This window comes from Octodon degus, unplaced genomic scaffold, assembly GCF_000260255.1.
Source record: "Octodon degus isolate 3935 unplaced genomic scaffold, OctDeg1.0 scaffold00092, whole genome shotgun sequence".
NCBI lineage: Eukaryota > Metazoa > Chordata > Mammalia > Rodentia > Octodontidae > Octodon > Octodon degus.
The window spans coordinates 9,586,713-9,605,989 of NW_004524668.1; the positions used below are offsets into that span (position 1 = coordinate 9,586,713).

Below are 19,277 nucleotides of genomic sequence, written 5' to 3' on the forward strand. Positions count from 1 at the left end.
CTCCTGAGATCACTGAACCACATTCTCTCACAGCTCCGGAGGCAAGATGTCCAAAAGCAGCATCACCTGGGCGAAACCAAGTCGCTGACAGACTGTATGCCCTCTGGGGGCCTGAGGGTAGAACTTCTCCCTTCCCTCCTCCCACTTCTGGGGCTCCCAGCATCTCCCCCTTCTCCCTAGGGTCATGCTGTTTCCCCTCTTCTGTGTATCATCTTCCTGTCTCTCACTTGCAAGGATGCTTGTGGTTGGCAGTTAGAACCCATGTAGATAGCCCAGATAATCTCTTCTCAAATCCTGAATCTAACCACATCCGCAAAAACCTTTCCGTACGGGGCGAGCGCTCCATGTTCCGGAGATCAGGGTCTCCTGCCCCTTAGGTGCCACCATCCGTTCACAAGCTTTTCCTTCCCCAGTGAGGCTCTGGGCAGGGCAGATGCACAACAAGGTGTCTACCAAAGCCAGAGGGACAGCCTGCTAGTACCCAGCCTCTCAGCTCTCCTGGGACCTTTCTGTTCACCTCTTTTCTTTTGCTTCCCATTTGTCCAACAGTCAGGAAGAAGCAGGGAGAGTAATGGAGGGGATGCCTAGCTGGGGACAGGAGCCACAGGTGGTGTCTATGCCCCAGCACACCCCTACAGCTCCTTCTTTTATTATGCATTTGCATATGGAAAGCTGGAGACCAGATGTCCCTGCCCTTTCCCTTAAGAAGAAAATTCACCTCCTGACTGTGGGGAGCTTGATAGGAGCCCTCCAGAGCCTGAGAATTTTCTCTTCCACCCAGGCACCCCGACAGGGATGGCTCCACAGTTCATTCCATGCCTGCCACCACTAGGAAGGCATCCTGTGAACTCAGGGTCCCTGCAAAGCCAAGGCCTCACGCTCTTCCTCCGTCCCACCCACCAGTGTCCGTGGTCCCAGCTGTCTCTGCTCCCTGAGACACTTCTCTCCCTGTACCACTCAGCTGTCACTGCCCCCTGCCCCCCAAGGAGGTCACTGTGGGAGCTGGGGACAGACAACAGCCTGCGCTGAGTGCCCTGCCTGGCCAGCTCTCAGGAAAGGATGTGGGAAGGTACCCGTGGAAGGGTGGGGCAAGTAGAGCTTTCAAGCTACACACGGGTTCTTGGGATGCGCAGCTCCAGGGCAAAGCCTGCCCAGAAATGTACTCTGCAGGGAGCTACACAGAAGAGTGTGACTTCATGCCTAGGCCAGACCCATGCACTGAAGTCGATTCACTGCCACGTGCAAAATGTCCCCCAAGTCTCGGTGAGCCAGCCCAAGACCAGGCTTGGGTACCGAGGACACGGGGTAGCATCGGTGTACACCAACCCCGTACCAAGCACTCTGTACCTGTTGGGCTCAGTCAGCTGCTAGTGCTGCTACTGTCCCCCGAGCAAGACAGCATAGGAAGGACTTCTAAAGGGACTCCACCACCGAGTGTGTTACATATAAAATATTTTATTATAAAAAGCTCAGTCCCACGACATCTCAGGGGGAAGAAAGTGGCTATAGTGTCCTGCTTTGCTGATAGACAGAAGGTACAACTGGAAAATGGTACCAGGGTGGCTATTATCACACGCATCACGTGCTCAAGTGCATCAGACCCGAGGCCCCCGCCCTCAAAGAACCGACAGCACTGGGGACCCCGAGAGCTGCCACCGGCTCCGCTCCACCACTCATGGCTTCCTGCACCAGGTGGCCCTGGAGCCTGGGAGCAAAGCTGAGCCAGGTTCTCCCTCTGTCCCCACCTTGGGATTCGGGGAAGGGGTGAAATGCATGACTTGTTTTCTTCTAGGAACAAAACGGTCATAACAGAAGCAAAAGACAACAGCCACCATCTAACCACGCTGCGAGGCATCCTTTCCTAGCTCAGGAGAGGAGCGTGTGGCCTCAGGGAAGGAAGACAGGAAGAAGTCTATGCTGCACTCCGGACAACATCCACACAGTCCCCCTTCGGCTGCCCCTGCCGCGGTGGACCTGGGCCAATCCTCGGTCCTGTCCGATTGATCGCAGAGTCCCCCAACCCAAAGGCCAGGTGCGTACTGCCCCTCTGTGACTCCGCCGGGCCCCGTGTAGCTTTGCCACAATCTGCAGTGTGGATGTGAGAGGCAGGAGGAAGAGGGAACGCCCCGAGAGCGGCCATCAGTCGGGGGGCCGGGCGTCGGGGGCCTTCTCCTGCACCTCGTCATACTGTGGCGGAGGGGTCAGCGGCTCTATAGAGACGGGGGGCACATTTTTGTCCGGGAGGTTGATCCTAAAGTCTTTGAGGTGCAGCTTCTCGGACTTGATCCTGCGAACCTTCAGCGGCTTCAGGCGCTTGGCTAACTTGGAGTTCTGTCTGTTGGGGGTGTTTGCGGGGCCCGGCTCCACCTCGGCCCTGGTGGGCATCGTTTGGTCAAGGCCTGTGAGGGACTCGTAGGATGGGAGAGACACGCTCAGCCTGGGGTTCGGCTCCGGCTCCCTGGCTTCTGAGTAGTTTGTGTTCATGACTTCTTCGTAGCTGGGCACGTAGTACCTGGAAGAGGCCTCTTCCTCCTCCTCCTCCTGGCTGCAAATAAAGACACACAGTGTGATCACGCACTCGAGGAAGTTAAGGTCCTGAAGGCCACACTGGGAGTCTGAGGCAGAGGGAACCCAGGGCTAAGCTCAGCCGCTCAGTATGGGAGCCCTGGGTTCAATCCCCAGTACTGTGAAAAGAAGACAATCCCAAAGAGGAGAACTTGAGATCCCATGGGAACACTGAGCCTGCACTCGCCATTGAAGCCCAAGTGGGTCCAAGGCATAAAGAAAGGCAGTGTGGCAGCCGTCATGAGGGTGGGCCGGGCACTGTTCTAGGTACACTCAGGCACAGGCACGGGTCCCACACACTCAGCGTCACGAACTAAGTGCTGTTCTCCTACTCGCTTTATGGACGGGGAAATGGACATCAAGGTTGAGTGACGCGGCATACTTTTAGGAAAGGGGAAGGCGGAAAGTGAAGGCAGCACTCCACCCACTCTGCGCTTTTACATGGGTATGAAACCTCCTTTGCCTCAAGACCTTTCTGTGTCACTACACGTCACGGGGGCCTCGTTACTCTAATGCCCAGGTAGGGCTTGTGGTCTAAGGCCATGGAAAATTCTAGGATATGTCTGCCAGTGCAAGCCAAGCACTGTCCCCAGGTAGAGAAGGAATATAAAATGTAGTAAAAAAAAGTATGGTCCATGTTTAAACTGAAATAAAAAGTTATTTCAGTAAAAGAAATATCACTGTTCATCTCCTGCAAAATATTCCTCCAACTTGAAACACTTATCCCATTAATCTTGCCACTTAAGAAGTTTTGGAAATCTTTCATGAGTGTCTTTTGGTGGTTTCTTCCATGTCTTGAATTGATTAAAAACATTCACTACAGCTTCTTTCTTTCTTTCCTTTTTTTTTTTGGCTAAACCAGGGATTGAACTCAGGCCCTTGCACTGGCCAGGGAAGCGCTTATTCTACTGAGCTATTTCCCAGGCTCCTCACTACAGCTTCTGTTGAATAAAAACATTATAGGGCTGGGGAGATAGCTGGGTGGCCTAAGTGCCTGCCTGGCAAGCCCAGGACCGGGGTTCACCCCTTGTACCACATGCCACTACAGCCCCGACCCTGGGTGCTCTGAGCCAGCCATCAAGACTGAGTGTGGTGGCGCACGCCTGTAACTCCAGCTCTGGGGAGGCTGAGACAGGAGGATCATTATGAGTCTCAGCTGTGTAGTAAGACCCTGTACCAAATAAATAAATAAATAAATAAATAAATAAATAAATAAATGATTTTTAAAAATTACAGCATCTCCCCATCTACCTTTTTCATTGGGTTTGGTACTGTGTAATTTCTGGCTCCCCCTCAAAGCCAAAAGGACCACAATGGTAAATGCTTTCAATGGATTCAGGATTCTGAGGCAGCCATATCAGCACAAGTAAAGACACTCACGAAAGGAGAATGCAGAGCTGCCTCAGACAGTGGCAGGACCGATGGGACGCGTGTGTCTGAGATGTGTCTGTGGGGATTAGAGGTGATGAACCTTTTACTGTGACACATTTTTAAAGAAGGTAAACATCACCATACTCTTAATCACTTCACATATGTGAACCATAATCTTCGTGTACATCTCAAATCATGGTGCAAACTTTTCTTTCAAGTTCATCCTAAGACTCAAAAAGATCATCAGCCTCACTCTCATGGAAGTGTTGAAATGCAAATCTCAGGATGCCTTTACGCACAAGGTGGAAAAGCTCCCCTCCAGGACCTGCAGGGGGATCTGCACCAACCTCAGATCCCTCCCTGCTGGCCTCAGTCTCCTTGTACCCCATTGCAAAGGGATCGGAGGTGCTTGTGGTGGGGGTGGGGAGTTACAGGTGACTGATTCCCCTCCCTTGCTCTTGTTTGTGTCTCCCAAGCTTTCTAAAATAGCTTGTGGGGTGATACATGATAGCTGTACATGCCTGGCTAGGAGACACCCAGATTAAACTATATTCCTGGGTGTGTCTGAGTGGTCTCTCCACTAGAGGTAGGCATTAAATAGGCAGATTCAGTAAAGGGCATGTGGACCCACGGCCAGCTGCGGAGAGCCTGCATGGAGGTGGGGGGAAGAGCACCCATCTGCTTCTGCCTCACAGTAGCTCTGGGCCATCTCCTTAAGCTTCTTCCTCAGATGGGGATTTAGTATCTCCCTCCCCGGTGCTCAGAACGATCCCCTAGGCTGTTCCACCTAGTGACAAAGTGGTTCTTAGTTGACAGAAGCAAGCTGTGGGGTGTTCACAGGACCACACTGCCCAGCTACGGGTGGCTCAGATGGTCTCTTGGTCCCTAGCAACACATGGCTCTATATCCACCCCCCAGATTCTGTTTCTCCAGAAAACCCTGAGGCAGTTTAAGTTTTCCTACACAAAAACAGCTCCCCTCCTGCTTTAAAGATAAGAACTACTTGTAGAAAATGTAAACAGAAAAATCCAGTGGAGAAAAGAAAAACATCATTAACTTCCATCTGGAGAGAAGCACAGTGAATATCTGGGTGCACATGTCCCCCAGCTCTCTGGAGCCCAAGCCACCCCAGGAGATGTCAGATGCCCTCGTCAGAGACCCTGGGTGACCACTGTGTTTCTCGGGGCTGGGACAAGGTCCCCATTGAAAAGCTTGGGCGTGCCGTGGCTGGGGGCCCACTGAGTGGGTAGTTCACGGTTTCACTCCATCAGTGCATATCTAGGTTGCATCTTGGCTGACAGGATAGGCTCAAAAGAAGAAATCTTTATTTGCATTTCTTGACTAATGAGGTTGGGCAGCTCATTTCAACAGCTGAATGCTCGCTTGCAAGTTGTGTCCTTTATTTATCTGACATGTTCATCTCCATGGCCGCTCACAGGGGCTTTTTTAAAAAAAAACAAAACTGGAGATCTCAACCTGCCTCACAGGGTCCTTGATTTGTGACCTATCTTGTGGTGTTGTGGGGCCATTGCAGTACTGGTTCTTGACTTTTGCTTATTTTGTTTTTGGCAGAACTGGGGATTGAACTCAGGCCCTTGTGCTTGTGCTTGCCAGGCAAGTGCTTATTATTCTACTGAGCCATCTCCCCAGCCCCTGACCTTTGTGACTTAAACCATACACAGCACGTGGGTCAGATGAACGAGTGACCACTCAGGTGGCCCTGGTCACCTGGGGCCCATTCAGTTTCCCTGGCTGGTGCTGGCAAAATCTTGATAGCCCTGTAATCCATTGGTACCACGTGATTTCTAAACCTTGGTCTAGAAGCATCCTGTTCTTTGTGAATGGAAAATTATTTTACATAGCCTTTATGGAAGAGAGCAGGAAGGCCAAGCCTTCTCCGCTCACATACGGTCGCCCCTAAAAGTGAGAGTGCGCCACTCCTCTAGCCTGGCCCTGGGCGTCCTCACCTGTCTTCCTCCTGGGCGTGAGGCGCAGCCCCAGCCTGCTGCTGGATGCGGGCCAGCTCCTCGTTCTGTCTCTGTTTCCTCTTGTCTCGGATGCCCAGGCAGATGGACAGCAGCAGCAGCATCACCCCCGCGCCGATCAGCACGTAGGCCACGGAGAAGGTCTTGCTCTTGAGAATGCCGCCGCCACCACCACCGCTGCCTATTTCAGTCTTGTTCCCCTGAGCTGTTGGCTTTTCTGCACTGCTGAAGCCAGGGACCAGGTTCCACATGGCCATGATGACCCCAAGGACCAGCATGCCCAGGCCGATGGCGGTCAGTGCGTGGTGGGAGCCGTTGGCTTTGGAGTGGGCCATCATGTCCACCGGGGCAGGGCAAAGCCCGGGCAAAGGAAGAAAATAAATAAATAAAAGGCAGCAGCAGCAGCGTCAGCAGCAGCAGAAATACTTTATGTGGGCTAAAGAAAATCTCTAGCGCCACATTAAAAAATCATCCACTGAACTCTCAAGGGATGGCTCCACGCAGACTTCGAGCATCTCACACACACACAGCTGCAGCAGAGAGGCCTGCAAGGAGACAGGAAGAACAGAGAGAAAGTCAGCCCATGCCTGCGATGCCTTTGTGCACGCAATGAATGGCCCTGCTCTTTTTTTTATTTTATTGAGAAACAAATAGCAATGATACAGTTTCAAAACTGATTCATAGGACAGTTTCAATAATTAATACGCTATACATTGTTATTTTCTTAGTGGTTATCCATAGTACAAGATGCAGACAGGACTGAGGTCCGAAGCAGCCGCCAGCCACGGTGCTCTGGTCGGCTCGGCCTCGCCTCGGAAGTGTCAGCCATCCCCAGGCCCGGGCTCCTTCGCCAGCAGAAGAAGCTAACGCATCTGTCTCCATGCCAGAGTAGAAACCAGATCTTTCCTTCCAGGAGGCAAACTTTAGCGAAATGTAAGGGCATGCAGGAAAACCTCAGGCTCATTGGAAACTGCAAGAGAGTGAGGAACAGCCCAATAGGATTGCCTGGTGCTGGGGCATCAGCCGTGGGTGCCATCCACACAGCCTGCGGGGGGCTGTTTACCACCTTGGTGGAGGGCATCAGCCGTGGGTGCCATCCACACAGCCTGCGGGGGGCTGTTTACCACCTTGGTGGACTCCCCACTGTCTGCACATGAAGGGGCTCATGAAACTCTTGCCTGGCCCCTGCCTTCCTGCTGCCGTCCTCTCTCCCGTCTCCTCCTCTGCATGCCCCCACCCCCCGTGCTGCTTTCAGGTCACCCCAGCCTGCCACCCTTGAGGGGGCTGCAGCCAGCCCCCATCAGCTACTGTGGCAGATCTCTTTCTTCCTGGGACCACACCGTCAACTGTGAGCCTGACACAAGAATGGAGACCAAGTCCCCCAGCAGGACAAGCTTTCTGCAGCCACAGGGACTTTTCTTTTTCTTTCCCTTCTCTCCTCTTCCCTCCCTTTTCCTTCCCATTCTTTCATTTTTGTCATAGTGGTGATTGAACCCAGGCCCTTCAAACTAAGCTCTGCCCTTGTCCCTTTTAATTTTTATTTTGAAACAGCACCACACTAAGGTGATGAGTTGCCTATTCTGGGCTCAAGTTTGCAATACTCCTGCCTCAGCCTCCCAGACTGCTGGGACTTCTCTTCTTAAAAGAGACAGAAACCTACATGTTTCTCATTACAGCTCTGTGCCCAACTGGACCAAGAAAGCCCTCTTCTGAGGAAGCAACTCAAAGACCCTGAGCCCATGGGAGCAGCCAGGAGGCCCAGGAGGCGGAGTGAGTGAGAGTGTCTGTCCCCGGGTGCTTCAACCTAGCACAATTTCGGTGACCACCAAGGGGCATAAGCGATGCTCTTTGCCGACCACCCCTCCACCAGCTATTCCCATGGCAGGATATTTCTCCCAGCAGGAAAGCTTAGCTGGTGTTTTAGGTGGGCGAGGCCCTATTTTCAATCCTGCATTCACCCCAGTCTTTCCAAACGGACAGATAAGTAGGCCAGGAGACATCTAACATCACAGAGACATTTTCTGGTCAAGCCCCGGGCTTCATCTGAAACTAGCCGCTTTGATACAAGATCCTCCACCAATATTTGGGACGCCGCTGCCTATCAGCTTGACATCTCTGCCTTCTTTTCTTCCACACAACAAATAGTTCTGGTGCTGCATCTCAGCGCCTGCTGTGCCACACGGGTGCAGGTTCAGGCTTCTGGGGTGGAGGGGACAGGCTCTTCCAGGAATAGCAAGAAGTGGCAAGAAAGCACAGGACCCATGGCATCAGACATAGAAACAGTGTTTCCGCCCTTTGCCTCTATAATTCCACCTTCTCAGGATGATGTACTACAAAAATATTCACTGCAGCTTCATAGCAGTGAGAAGCCGGAAACCACTGAAAGAGTCATTAATCCCGATCTACTTAATTTCATTATGCTATGCACATCCATTAAATTATAGCCACATAGCAGCCAATGGGACCCTTTAAAGTCAAGCAAGATTAAAACCAGAGTATGTGGGCTGGTGAGATAGCTCAGCAGACTAAGCACCTGCCTAGGCAAGCACAAGGACCAGGGTTTGATCCCCAGCACTGCATGCCGTGCCCACACTGGCCCTGTCCCCAGGTGTGTGAGAGCAGGTGTGGTGGTGCACGCCTGCAATCCTAGAGCTGGGGAGGCTAAAAACAGGAGGATCACTATGAGTCCAAGCTGCATAGTGAGATCCTGTACCAGATACATTAAAAAAATAAAATAAAATAAAATAAAAACACAGAATGTGCAGTGGTTCTATTTTTTTAAAATTCTATATAGAAATACATAAATAGGAAAAAAGACCAGATGATTATACTTCAGTTAAATTTTTTTTAATACACGCTGTATTTTTAAATATATAAAGATGTCTTAAAATCCTGTGGAGGGCTGGTGAGATGGCTCAGTGGTCTAAAGCACCTACTTAGAATAAGCTTCACAAAGCACAGGGACCGCGGTTCAATCCCCCAGCACCACATGCCAGCCAGCCCCGCCCCCTGGTGGGCTGAGCTGGCCACACACACACACACACACACACACACACACACACATATAAATAAAATAAAAAAAATCCTGTGGAGGCCAAGCACACTCTAAACTTATACAAAGGATTGCTTGTGGGGCTGGAGGGGTAGAGTAGGGGAACTTTGATTTACTTCTGGATTTTTTGCAATGCCAGAGATCAAACTCAGGACCTTGTGATTGCCAGGCAGGCACTTATGCCACTGAGCTACTTTTGACATACAGAAGGTATGGCTGTGAAAGCAGCGCAGTAGGCTGGGGAAGACAGAAGGTGGCAGGCAGGTTGGCCGGGAGTTGGTTCTCATTCTGTCTGTTCTTTCTCTGCTGTGTGATCTTGGGACAGGTACTCAACCTCTCTGTGCTTCGGGCTTCTACAACTGGAATATGGGGCCAAAGCCTTGTTTGTATATACCACAGAAGGAAATTATGGTGATGTATAAGTAAATGCACACAAAGAACCCGGTGCAGTATGCAGCTAAAGCCAGAGATCTTACGGGGGGGAGGGAGGGGAGGTTACCCACAAAAGGCACAAACATTGGTTCCAGGGGGACAAAGCAAAAAAGCTTAGATATTACAAATATAATATCAAAAGATTCCACAGACAGGTTGCCTAGGAGGGTGATGTGAAGGAGAGGTTTGAGAAACATTCTTTATTCTGTTTGGTTTCAAAACACACAAGTTCTATGCACCACGATGTTCACAATTATTTCCTCTCTGGGGCAGGATGAAGAATGCTTTCCCTATTCTTTTCCTCATGGGGGAATAAGAGGTGGAAATGAGAAATGTTTGTGGGTTGGTTTCACGGGGAGAAAGCGAAATGAAGGGTTCCGTCCTTTGAGCTCTCAGCTGCCTTGTGTCCACACTAGCTTAAATCTGCCTCAGGCTGGGTCTTCCTTTTGTGGACCGTGGTCTTAGCTGTGTCCCCTGGGCTCTGTGAAAACACAGCCCCAGCTGGCCGCTGTTTATCTCGGGCCCAGCTTGTTGACCCTGGCCGGGACCACGGTTATATTTAGTGTGGTGTTCTTTCCCCTGCAGATATATGGAAAGAAGCTAATTTTGTGCTTAGAGGAGTTAGATTCCCTAAAATGGAGCAGCTGACCTCGGGGGCCCTGGTGGGGCCGCATCTTCATGACTGCAGAGAGCCCCAGGGACCAGACAGGGAGCCTGTGTCTGGGTTCTTAAGTCAGATCCTTAGCCAGTTGGGAGAGGAACCCACCTGTGGTCACCTGGGGCAGCTCCCAGCAGACCCACACGTGGCTCTGAATGCTAAAACCCCGAGTCGAGGATCCACCTGTAAAATCAGAGAGGCTGGGTTCTAAGAAAGCTGTGAGCACTTTAGCTTCATGAAGTATTCACTGGGGAGGCCAGTGGGTTTGGGGGCTCCAGAAAGAAAGGGAGCTGGGTAAGTGGGGTCATGAGAGGTGGCACACATGGGGCCAAAACCGCATGTGGGCAGCCAAAGGGAAAGTTGAGTCTGGCTGTCTATCCCCCTCCGCAGCTCTGTCGCAGGGAAGGTAGAAACACTGCATGGTCCCTGGCTGAGGAATATGCAGGCTTGATAGCTAAAGGACGGAGGACCAGCCAGAAGCACAACAGCACCGGGGATCTGACCTGCCAGACCGGAAACAAAAGTCCTCAACAAAATACCAGCAGGCAGAATCCAGCTTTTTAAGGGAATATATCAGCAGTTGATTGGGTTGGGTTGATCTTGGGAATGCTCAACATGAGGGACTCACAGGGGCTATAACCGTATCACCCAGCAGAAGACTACGCAGCAGTGACAGTGACGTGGGCACAAGCACGGCAGGCATGGGAAAGTGAGCTGTAGGACGCACCCAGTGGGCTGGGCCTGCTGGGCGGGTCACAGCCCGGCCACACCCAGCAGAGCGGTGCTGTGGCCCTGCATTAGGAGGAAATGCAAAAATTATGCCCTAAATTGCAGGCCAGTAGCACTGGGGTGGGGGCTAGAGGGTTTTTGGGTGCTACCTTATTAGCTCTGGAAAGCCCCACAGAGCCAATTGATTGGCTGAAATATTTCAAAATAAGAATTGTCCCAAATCTATCCCTTACTCTTAGCATGACATGCAAATCACAGCAGTCAAGCCCCCTAGCTTGGACAGGCTCCGGTCTCTGTCTCCTAGTTTCTCTGCTGGCTCAGTGGTTTTGGTTCTGCTTGGTCACACCACGCACTTCTACCACAGGGCCTTTGCATTTGCTTTCCCCACTGTTTGAAAACAGGCTTTCACTGTCTTTTGTTTGACTGCTTCCTTTGCTACCTCTCAGCCCACGATCGCCCCATCACTCTGCACAAAATGTCCCCGTGTCATCCGGCTGCTCAGATCCTTGGTGACATGCTTCTTGCAGGTAGGTGACATGGCATCACCATCTATGATGAAGTCTTTTGGGCTTTCCTAGCAGCTCCCTGGCTCCTGTGTGGGCACACAGGTTCCTGAAAGAAGGTTCTTGTCGTGTGCTGCCTTCCTGGCTGAATGCACCACCCAGCACCCTAAGCCTGGAATTTAACAAGCACCTGACAAATATCTGTGAAATGAACAATGAGTGTCTGGTGAGTTTACGTGTCTAACCGACATCCCTTTCGCTGGCAGGAAGTTCTCTATTAAGGCGGGTATCAAGGGAGAGGGGCAGGGACAGCAAACGCTCAAGGGTCCTGGATACCTGAAATCTTGAATCTGCACGCAAATGATTTCCTGGTAGCACGGGAAAGCTGTATAGATTCCATGAGGACCAGTGGCTGTCACATCACTGTTCCCTGGTGGGGACTGAGGCTTCAATGGGCCCTAACCCCTTTCCACCTGGCTTGAGGCTCGCTGTCCCCATACCAAGTCATATCTTTGGCCAGGGTGGCAGGAGGGCTGTGCCCAGGGTAGGGAGCTCTGGCTCTGAGCACCAAATGCTCCACTCTACAGGGCCCCTAGTGCGCCGCAGGTTCAACTGGGGTCCCCATGAACTTGAGTGAATACACTGGAGCACTCAGAGCTGGGGTGGTGGCTCAGTGGTAGAGCACGTGCCTGGTGTGCTTGAGTCCCCAGGCTCCACTGCCAGCCCGGAAACAGACAACCAAAAGCACCAATGATAAAAGCAGAGCCGCGGGACTGAACAGCGGCAACAGGCCAAGCACTGTTGGCTGTGTGTTCCATGACTGCTTCCTCCCCTGAATCACAAGAACTGCGGACACAGCTTAGAGACCAGGATCCAAGCTGGACCCTCATGGGGTAGAGACCCAGTAGCACCCTGCAGGTCCGTGGCAGGAGAGGGAGAACTGCTACCCAAGCGGTGTGCCAGCATGGCCCCGCCCTGCCGCCAGGGTCACCTGACCATTCTCACCACGCTGCATACTTGGGAAAAGGATCTGGGCTCCCCTGGCCAGGAACCAGCTGAGCTACGTTCATGTCACAAAGGAGGGATTCACAGCAGGCCCTCTGCGGGCCAAAGCCCAGAGTTGCTTCTGTCACTGAGTCCCAGTCTCAGGCAGAGGGGGTGGAAGAAGGGCTCTGAGCCTCCAGCCCTGCAGCTGCACCTGGCCTGCCTGGGACGGAGTTTCAGGTCACCTCCTCACGCAGTACCAAGGCCAAAGGGTGGCAGCCTCTTGTTTCAACAGGGCCCCAGATCTTTTAGATTTCCCACTGAGTTATGAGTAACGTGGAAATGAGTCAGAGAGGTAGCAGGGAGGACAAGAGGCCGCCTGGGCCAGAAGGTGGTGAGGGCAGGCATGGTGGTGCACGGTGCATTGGTTACGTTTCTCTCATCCTGAAGCAAAATACCCCATCTGCAAAGTTAAGGGAGGAAAGGTTTATTTAGCTCAAAATCAGCGGGCTCCAAGGCGGGGGGGGGGTGATACATAGCAGAAGACAGCAAAAGCAGCAAGAGCAAAGTGGGGGACAGCAGGCCCCTCTTCCACCCTTACATTATAAACAGGCTATGCCACCCCCAGGGTGGGTGTAGCCCTCGTACTATCTCTCCTCTTGCACAGGATGTTTACAAAGTAAGGGTCCTTGTCCCTTGCTGGGTCCCTTAAACTGCTAAACTTCTCAAGTAAACACAATGTATCACCCATTACACACAGCTTGAACCCCCAGCACTCTGGGAGGCTGAGGCTGGAGGGTTGAAAATTTGAGCTCAGCCTAGGCAATTTAGTGACCTGCCAAGGCTGGGTTTGAAAAAATTCCAAAAGAGCTGGGGTTAGTAATCTCCGGGGCCAAGGGTGGTGCTGACCAGGGCAGCTGTGGTGCCGGCCACAGCAAGAAGCGGTGGCACCAACATGGATCAGGTCTTCTAAACTCCCCCTAGCCCACAGCCACCCTGTAGGGAGCGAAAGCTCGGGTGTCACCCAGCCAGGCGGTGGTAGAATCAAGACTCACAAAGTGGTCTGCTGAAGCCAGCTCCTGTCAAGCCACTCCAGCTTCCATAAGGGTGTGTCACCGTGGCTACTCCTGGAGCCAGGCAGATAAAAGGCCCATGAAAGCCTGTCATTACAAAAGCATACGAGGGTACAGGCGAACATTTCTTTGAGCCTTTGAAGATGTTGCTGTAAGGAATTCCTGGGCCCCTACTGTGTGCCAGGGGGTTCGGGGTCCCTCAGACCCGTGAGTGGTATATCCCAGTCCTGCAGGAGATAGACTGCTGGGTAAGAGGGAAGGTACTGTTTGAGGAAAGCCAGAAGGGGGTGAAGCTATTCTGTACCCAATCATTGCTACAATAAACTACTTGAGGCCAGGAATTTTATTAAGTAAAGAGGTTATTCAGCTCCCAGTTTTAGGAGCTAAGTAGCCAAGATCTGGCAGCTGGCTGCTCAGCTGCTGCTGCGGGGCCCCTTGGCCTCACCATGCTCACATGCTGAAAGGGGGTAGAATCCAGGGTAAGACAGGAGGCCTGAGAGACTCAGGCTTCTGTCAAATTAGGACAACACACTCTGTGGGGAACTAATCAGTGTCCCCTGAGAACTACATTAGTTCCGAGGGTAGCATCCTCTTCCACTAGGCCCACCATCGACACCACCACAGTGGGGCAAAAGCCTTCCAACACATGAGCTTTGGAGGGACATTCTCCAACCATCTCTGACCCATAGCAACCATTTTACAGTTAATTCTTTTAAATTTACAAGTAGGGATGCTTGGGTTCAGAGAGACTCAGTCACTGTCCAAAGTCACACAGTTGGTATGAAGTGGAGATAAACTGTCTGATCCTAACTCCTGTGTTTTGAACCCTAAACGTAGTACTGCTAAAAGAGGGCACATAACATGAGCTTATAAGAAGAGGCTAAAAATACACAGTTGAGAAAGTGGGGAAATGGGCTTCCCAGAATGCACCAGGACATGTAGGGAAGATACCACTTCCCTCCCCCATCCCAGGACCAAATGGAAGTGAAACTGCTAAGACCAGACATGGTGGGCTGCCTGCTGATCCACTTTAGTGTGGATGCAATGGAGGAAGTCAGGTTCCTTCAGAAGCCTGCAGAGCCTGTAAACTAGGGGGTGGGTGAAGGCCCCAAGCTTCTTTCTGCCAAGCTTGGCACAGTGGCTTTCTCCAAGCAGGTGGCTGGCGTGTGGCCCTCCTAGGAGGATGGCACAGGGGAGCCAGTCTTGAGATTCTGGTCACATTCAATATTTCTCGGGAAATGTGACGGATCCAGGTCTCCCTCTGCCAGCACAGAGCTGGGGGATAACAGCAGTTGCAGCAGGTCCCCGCCGCCGCTGTCAAGGCAAAATGAGGAGACACTTGGGACTGTGGCTCTGGCCAGGGCTGCCCTGCTGCTGGCCTGTCGCTCTGGAAAGGAGGCTACCTGCAGGCATGGACACCAGGCTGCCCGAGCCCATGCTGAGCAGAGCGTGGCTCATTGCTCAACTGACCACCCCAGAAGGGAACAGTCCACTCTGCCTGGGCCATTTCATCGAGGAGTCTACTGAGGCTCAGAGAGGCAAGCGTGGGAAGCAGATGTCCCTGCCCACATAGCCTTCATGGTGCACAGAGAGGCTGGAGCACAGCGTTTGGCCGGGTTGGAGGACAGACTCCAAGGCAGGAAGAGTCCCTTCCGCAAGGCTGGCTTTGCTCCCCTCCGGGCACAGCCAGGAGATGCTGGGGATTTTGGTGATCTCGGCTTGGGGCCGAGGTGGGCAGATGGGGGTGGGGGAGAGGCTGGCCTGTCCGCCCTGCCATCTGGTCAGTGCTCCTGGCTACCTGCCAGGCCCACAGGAACCCTGGTGTCATCTGCACATGGCGTTTGTCCTGCTGCAGCAGGCAGTTGGGGACTGATTCACTCAACACCTCTTCTCTTGGGAGCAGGAGAGGACAGGAGGACAGGGAGAATAAAACCCAGACTACAGCGGGGGAGTGTGTCTCTCCGTCCATGGGCAGTGGGATTCTTAGCATGGGTCAGCACATCTCAGCCTTCCTTAGTGACAACTGAGACAGGTAGCCTGGCCTCTCTTGGTCCCAGCTCTGTCCCCTGCAAAGGGATTTATCCTAAGTCTACCTCAACAGCTGTTAATCGTGAGGGTTGTTTTGTGTGTTTGTTCAGTTTTGGTTTTGATACTAGGATTAAACCAAGGGCTTTCACACCGAGATGCATCCCCTTTTATATTTTTTGAGACAGAGTCTAAGTTATTAAGTTGTCCAGGCTGCGCTTGAACTTGTGACCCTCCTGCCTCAGCCCCTCAGAAGGCTGGGATGATAGGTGTGCACAACACCACACCCAGCTGAGTTGTAGGTATTTATTCAGCCATTCCACGCACTGGTGACTGGGTGCTTGGTCTGCCAGGACCTCCTGTGGGTGCTGGGGACAGAGATGCCACGTCAGCTAGCTGTACTAATAGACTGAGTGTGTGGCAGGTCAGTAGGTGGCACAAGCTAAAGAACAGCAAAGCTGGAGGGGGGGACAGGTGCAAGGTCACCAGGACAGTCAGACGTGAGGACAGTTAATCCAGGCTGAGGGAATCACAGACAAAGGCCGTGGGGCAGGAGCCTGCCTGGTAGTTTCCAGGGCCTCCTAGCACCAAGTTAGTCCATGCAGGGCTTTACGCCAGTGGGAAGAAGTTGCTTGGATGGGTTAGTGCCGCCTACAGACCCTCAGGGGCAGGCCAGCACCCACCCATCGCTGCGGAGCTCAGGACAGATGAGGACAAAGTCACAGCCATGTGTCCAGGGACAGAGGGGAGTCTGAGTCCTGCTCAGGACAACTCATGGGTACCATTCAAGGTCCTGAGTTTGGGAAAAGGTACCCAGTCGGCTGGATCACGGCTGCAAAGCACTCCAGGCCCTAATCCAGTATTTGGGACTCCTTAGCCTCTATGGCAAAAGCACTTTGGTAAGGCGGGTAGGTCCCAGGTGTCAGAGGGAAGAGGGGGTCAGAGCTGGGAGCCTGGAGGGCGAGGACTGGCGCGGCCCAGGGGCACCGACAGCAAGAGGGATAAGAGAGCGGGCAAGGAGTTCTCTGGAGCCTGCCACAGGTGGCCTCTCATTCTTCCGCCCAGGAAACTGCCTTGGGACTTCGGACTCCAGGACGATCAATGTATGCTGCTTCCAGCCCCCGTTTCTGGGGTGATTTTTTCCAGGAGCCTAGGACACGGATGCAGCAGTCCTAAGGTTCGGTAAGGAGCCTGGACTGCCCAGGCTCTGCCTCCACGGGGCACACGCTGTGCCTGAGAAGAGTCCGCTGCAGCAGGCAGGCGCTGATTTCCCAGGGACTCGGAGCTGCGGTTCCAGGGCCCAGGCCAGGCTGCTGTGCATTGAGGCCCACGAAGGCCTTTCACCCCAACTAGAAGAGCGCAAAGGAGGCAGGGCCTGCAGGCCACGCCTCCCCGGCCAGGCGCGTCCTCCGCGGCCCCAGACCTTTCTTAGGCCGCCAATTAGAGCCTTTGGAAGCAGCTCACGCTGCCCATATCTGGACTTTTTCTTTCTAGCCACGGCTCTGTCTCCACAGGCCCGGTTCCCAAACCTTTTGCCAAGCACTCTTTTGGTGCCACCCTGAGAAAGACTGGGCCCCTTTCCTGTGTTTAACCAGAGCCGCTTCCTCTTGCTGGGCTCCTTTCTGTCTGAAGCTTTGGAAAGTCACCGGCTGTGCTCCATCCTTCTACCAACCACAGCATCTTAGAATCACAGCACGCACAGGGATTGGGCCCGGGCTGGCTGATTTGCATGCATTTATTATTTATTATCTACTTATTATACTAATTTTTGGTATTAATTTTTGGTAACATTTATTCCATGTAGTCTGTGTTTACTTTTATGTATTAACTCATTATGAACATACCTTCAGTATTATCATATCTTAATGGATTAGGTATTAATTATTATCATGTTTAAATTTCCTGAGAATCCTAAGACAAATTTGCCAGAATAATCTGTATTTCACAGAGCAAGAGTCAAGTTCAGAGTTCAACAACCTGCTGAAAGTCACACAGCGAATGGCAAGACTGAAATTCAGAGTGGATCCATCTGGTTCCCACCAGCACCCTCTCCCCGCCTCACCCCTCCCAGTGCCTGCCAGGCACCCGCACCGCACCGTTAGCTATCCCTTTCCCTGCTCTGGCTGCCAGATTCCGGCTTAGGTAGATATTAGGCTCTGTGGCCAGGAGGTAAAATTCCTGTTTTCCTTCTGGCCGCTTTTCCTTCATAAGAACAGACTTTCTCCGTGTGTCACTCAGGCCCCGCAGCCCTGACACACATCTGGACCCGCTGTAAAAAACTGACGCTGGGTGTTGAATCACCAAAGTGGAATGAAAGTTAAGATGGGGCGGTCGCAGCAGAGGAAGGGGAGAACAGGAGAAATCAAGCCAGCAGGAGCTCCTGGCGGCGCCGCTGCCACAGCTAGAAATGAAGGTTTTCACAGTCTAGAGGCTGCAAGTTGAAGGTGAAGCTCAGGCAGGGTGGGTTTCTCCTGAGGCCCCTCTCCTTGGCTGTGGATGGCTACCTCCTTTGGGTGTCCGTTGCTGCCCTGTGTGTACATCTGAGTCTTCCTTGTCTCTTGGAAGTAGAAGGCCTAGGACACCCATCTTGACATCATTAGAGTCCCAACTCCAGACACGGCTCCGTCCTGAGGTGCTGGGAGCAGGCAGGACTTCCATGTAGGAGTTTTGGGAAACACTGTTCCTCGACTGGGTCATCAAACAAGACCCAGCCTGGCCAGAGTGCTCACCACCTGTGAGGTACTGCCGATGCTTGTCCGGTGACGGTACCAGCATGCGGGACCCCGCCCACAGGAGGCTTGGACACAGCCAACTCCTGGTCTGGGATGAAATCATACCACTGTCTAGCGGCAATCAGAACAGTACACCAGCCAGGTGTGGGGGCACACACCTGTGACCCTGGCCCTCAAAAGGCTGAGGCAGGAGGATCGCTGAGAGTTCGAGGTCAGCCTGACCTGCGTAGTGAGAGCCTATCTCAAAAGGCCCCACACACAAAAACGAAAACACCCAAACCAACCTCAGAGGGTTGAGATGTGAACACTTAACCCACATTAAGCATGCAGTGCTGGGTATACAGTAGGTGCCAAGACAGGACGCAGCCAGGGAAGGCTGACCTTTAGACATTCCCCATCAGCTGCTAGACCACCCTTACACTGCCCACCCCTAGAGGTTTACCATGGTCCCAACCAGGCCGTAATTCATCTAGGATCTGAGCTGGCTGTCCCTCTGGGCAGCTTGTACCACACACTGGAGGTACAAATGGATCTAATCACTTTCATCAGCCTTTTTATGAATAAAACTAAAAGTCTATAAATGGACTGAATCTAGTTCATTGCTTAAATCTGAATGACTACTGCCCAATTGTAAGTATAAATATTAATTCATATGATTAAAAAAAAAAGACATTTTGTACATCGAGGCAGCTGATTGTGTCCAATGTGAAAAACACCATAACGGATCTGGCTTTTTGCGGTCAGAGCAGCACCCATTTTTTTCAGATAATTTTCCATTGCATTCTCTGTCACGTGCGTGCATTGCTTCTAATCCTAAATAAGCTTTAATAAAGTGAAAGATTTTTTTTTTCAAGTAACTTTCGCCCATTTCTTTGTGGGTTCATAGTTTATTAGTAATTAATGCTCTCAGTTGCAATGTGGAAATCTTACAAGTACTCCACTGCTGGGGTACATCATGTGCGTTTACAATCGCTGTACGACACGTGAGCTGGATTCCAATCTTTATACCATTTTCAAGTCTTCCTGGAGGAAGCGTAATATGAAGGCATCTGGTCTATTAAATCAATGCCTTTCTTTGCATGTTTGTAATCAAAGACCCCCTAAGAAGTGACAGGAAGGGCCAGGGAGATGACTCAGTGGAATAAGTGCTTCCCTGGCAAGCGCAAGG

General features: G+C 52.2%; 1 protein-coding gene across 2 annotated transcripts in view; it reads right to left on the bottom strand.

Moving 5' to 3' along the window:
- Nucleotides 1-1,435: 1,435 nt before the first annotated feature.
- The window catches only part of Tmem51 (transmembrane protein 51), a 53,531-nt gene continuing 35,689 nt past the window's right edge, over nt 1,436-19,277 (bottom strand). Inside the window, exons 1-3 of one of the 2 annotated variants that reach the window (XM_023722557.1) lie at nt 10,172-10,192; nt 5,904-6,466; nt 1,436-2,545 (exon numbers count right to left, since the gene is read on the bottom strand). In XM_023722557.1, the coding sequence (XP_023578325.1) occupies nt 2,140-2,545; nt 5,904-6,259 (762 nt within the window). In that variant the 5' untranslated portion in view covers nt 6,260-6,466; nt 10,172-10,192 and the 3' untranslated portion in view covers nt 1,436-2,139. Of the gene's footprint in view, nt 2,546-5,903; nt 6,467-10,171; nt 10,193-19,277 lie in introns of those variants that run through there. The other variant, XM_004637712.2, reaches the window with a different exon arrangement.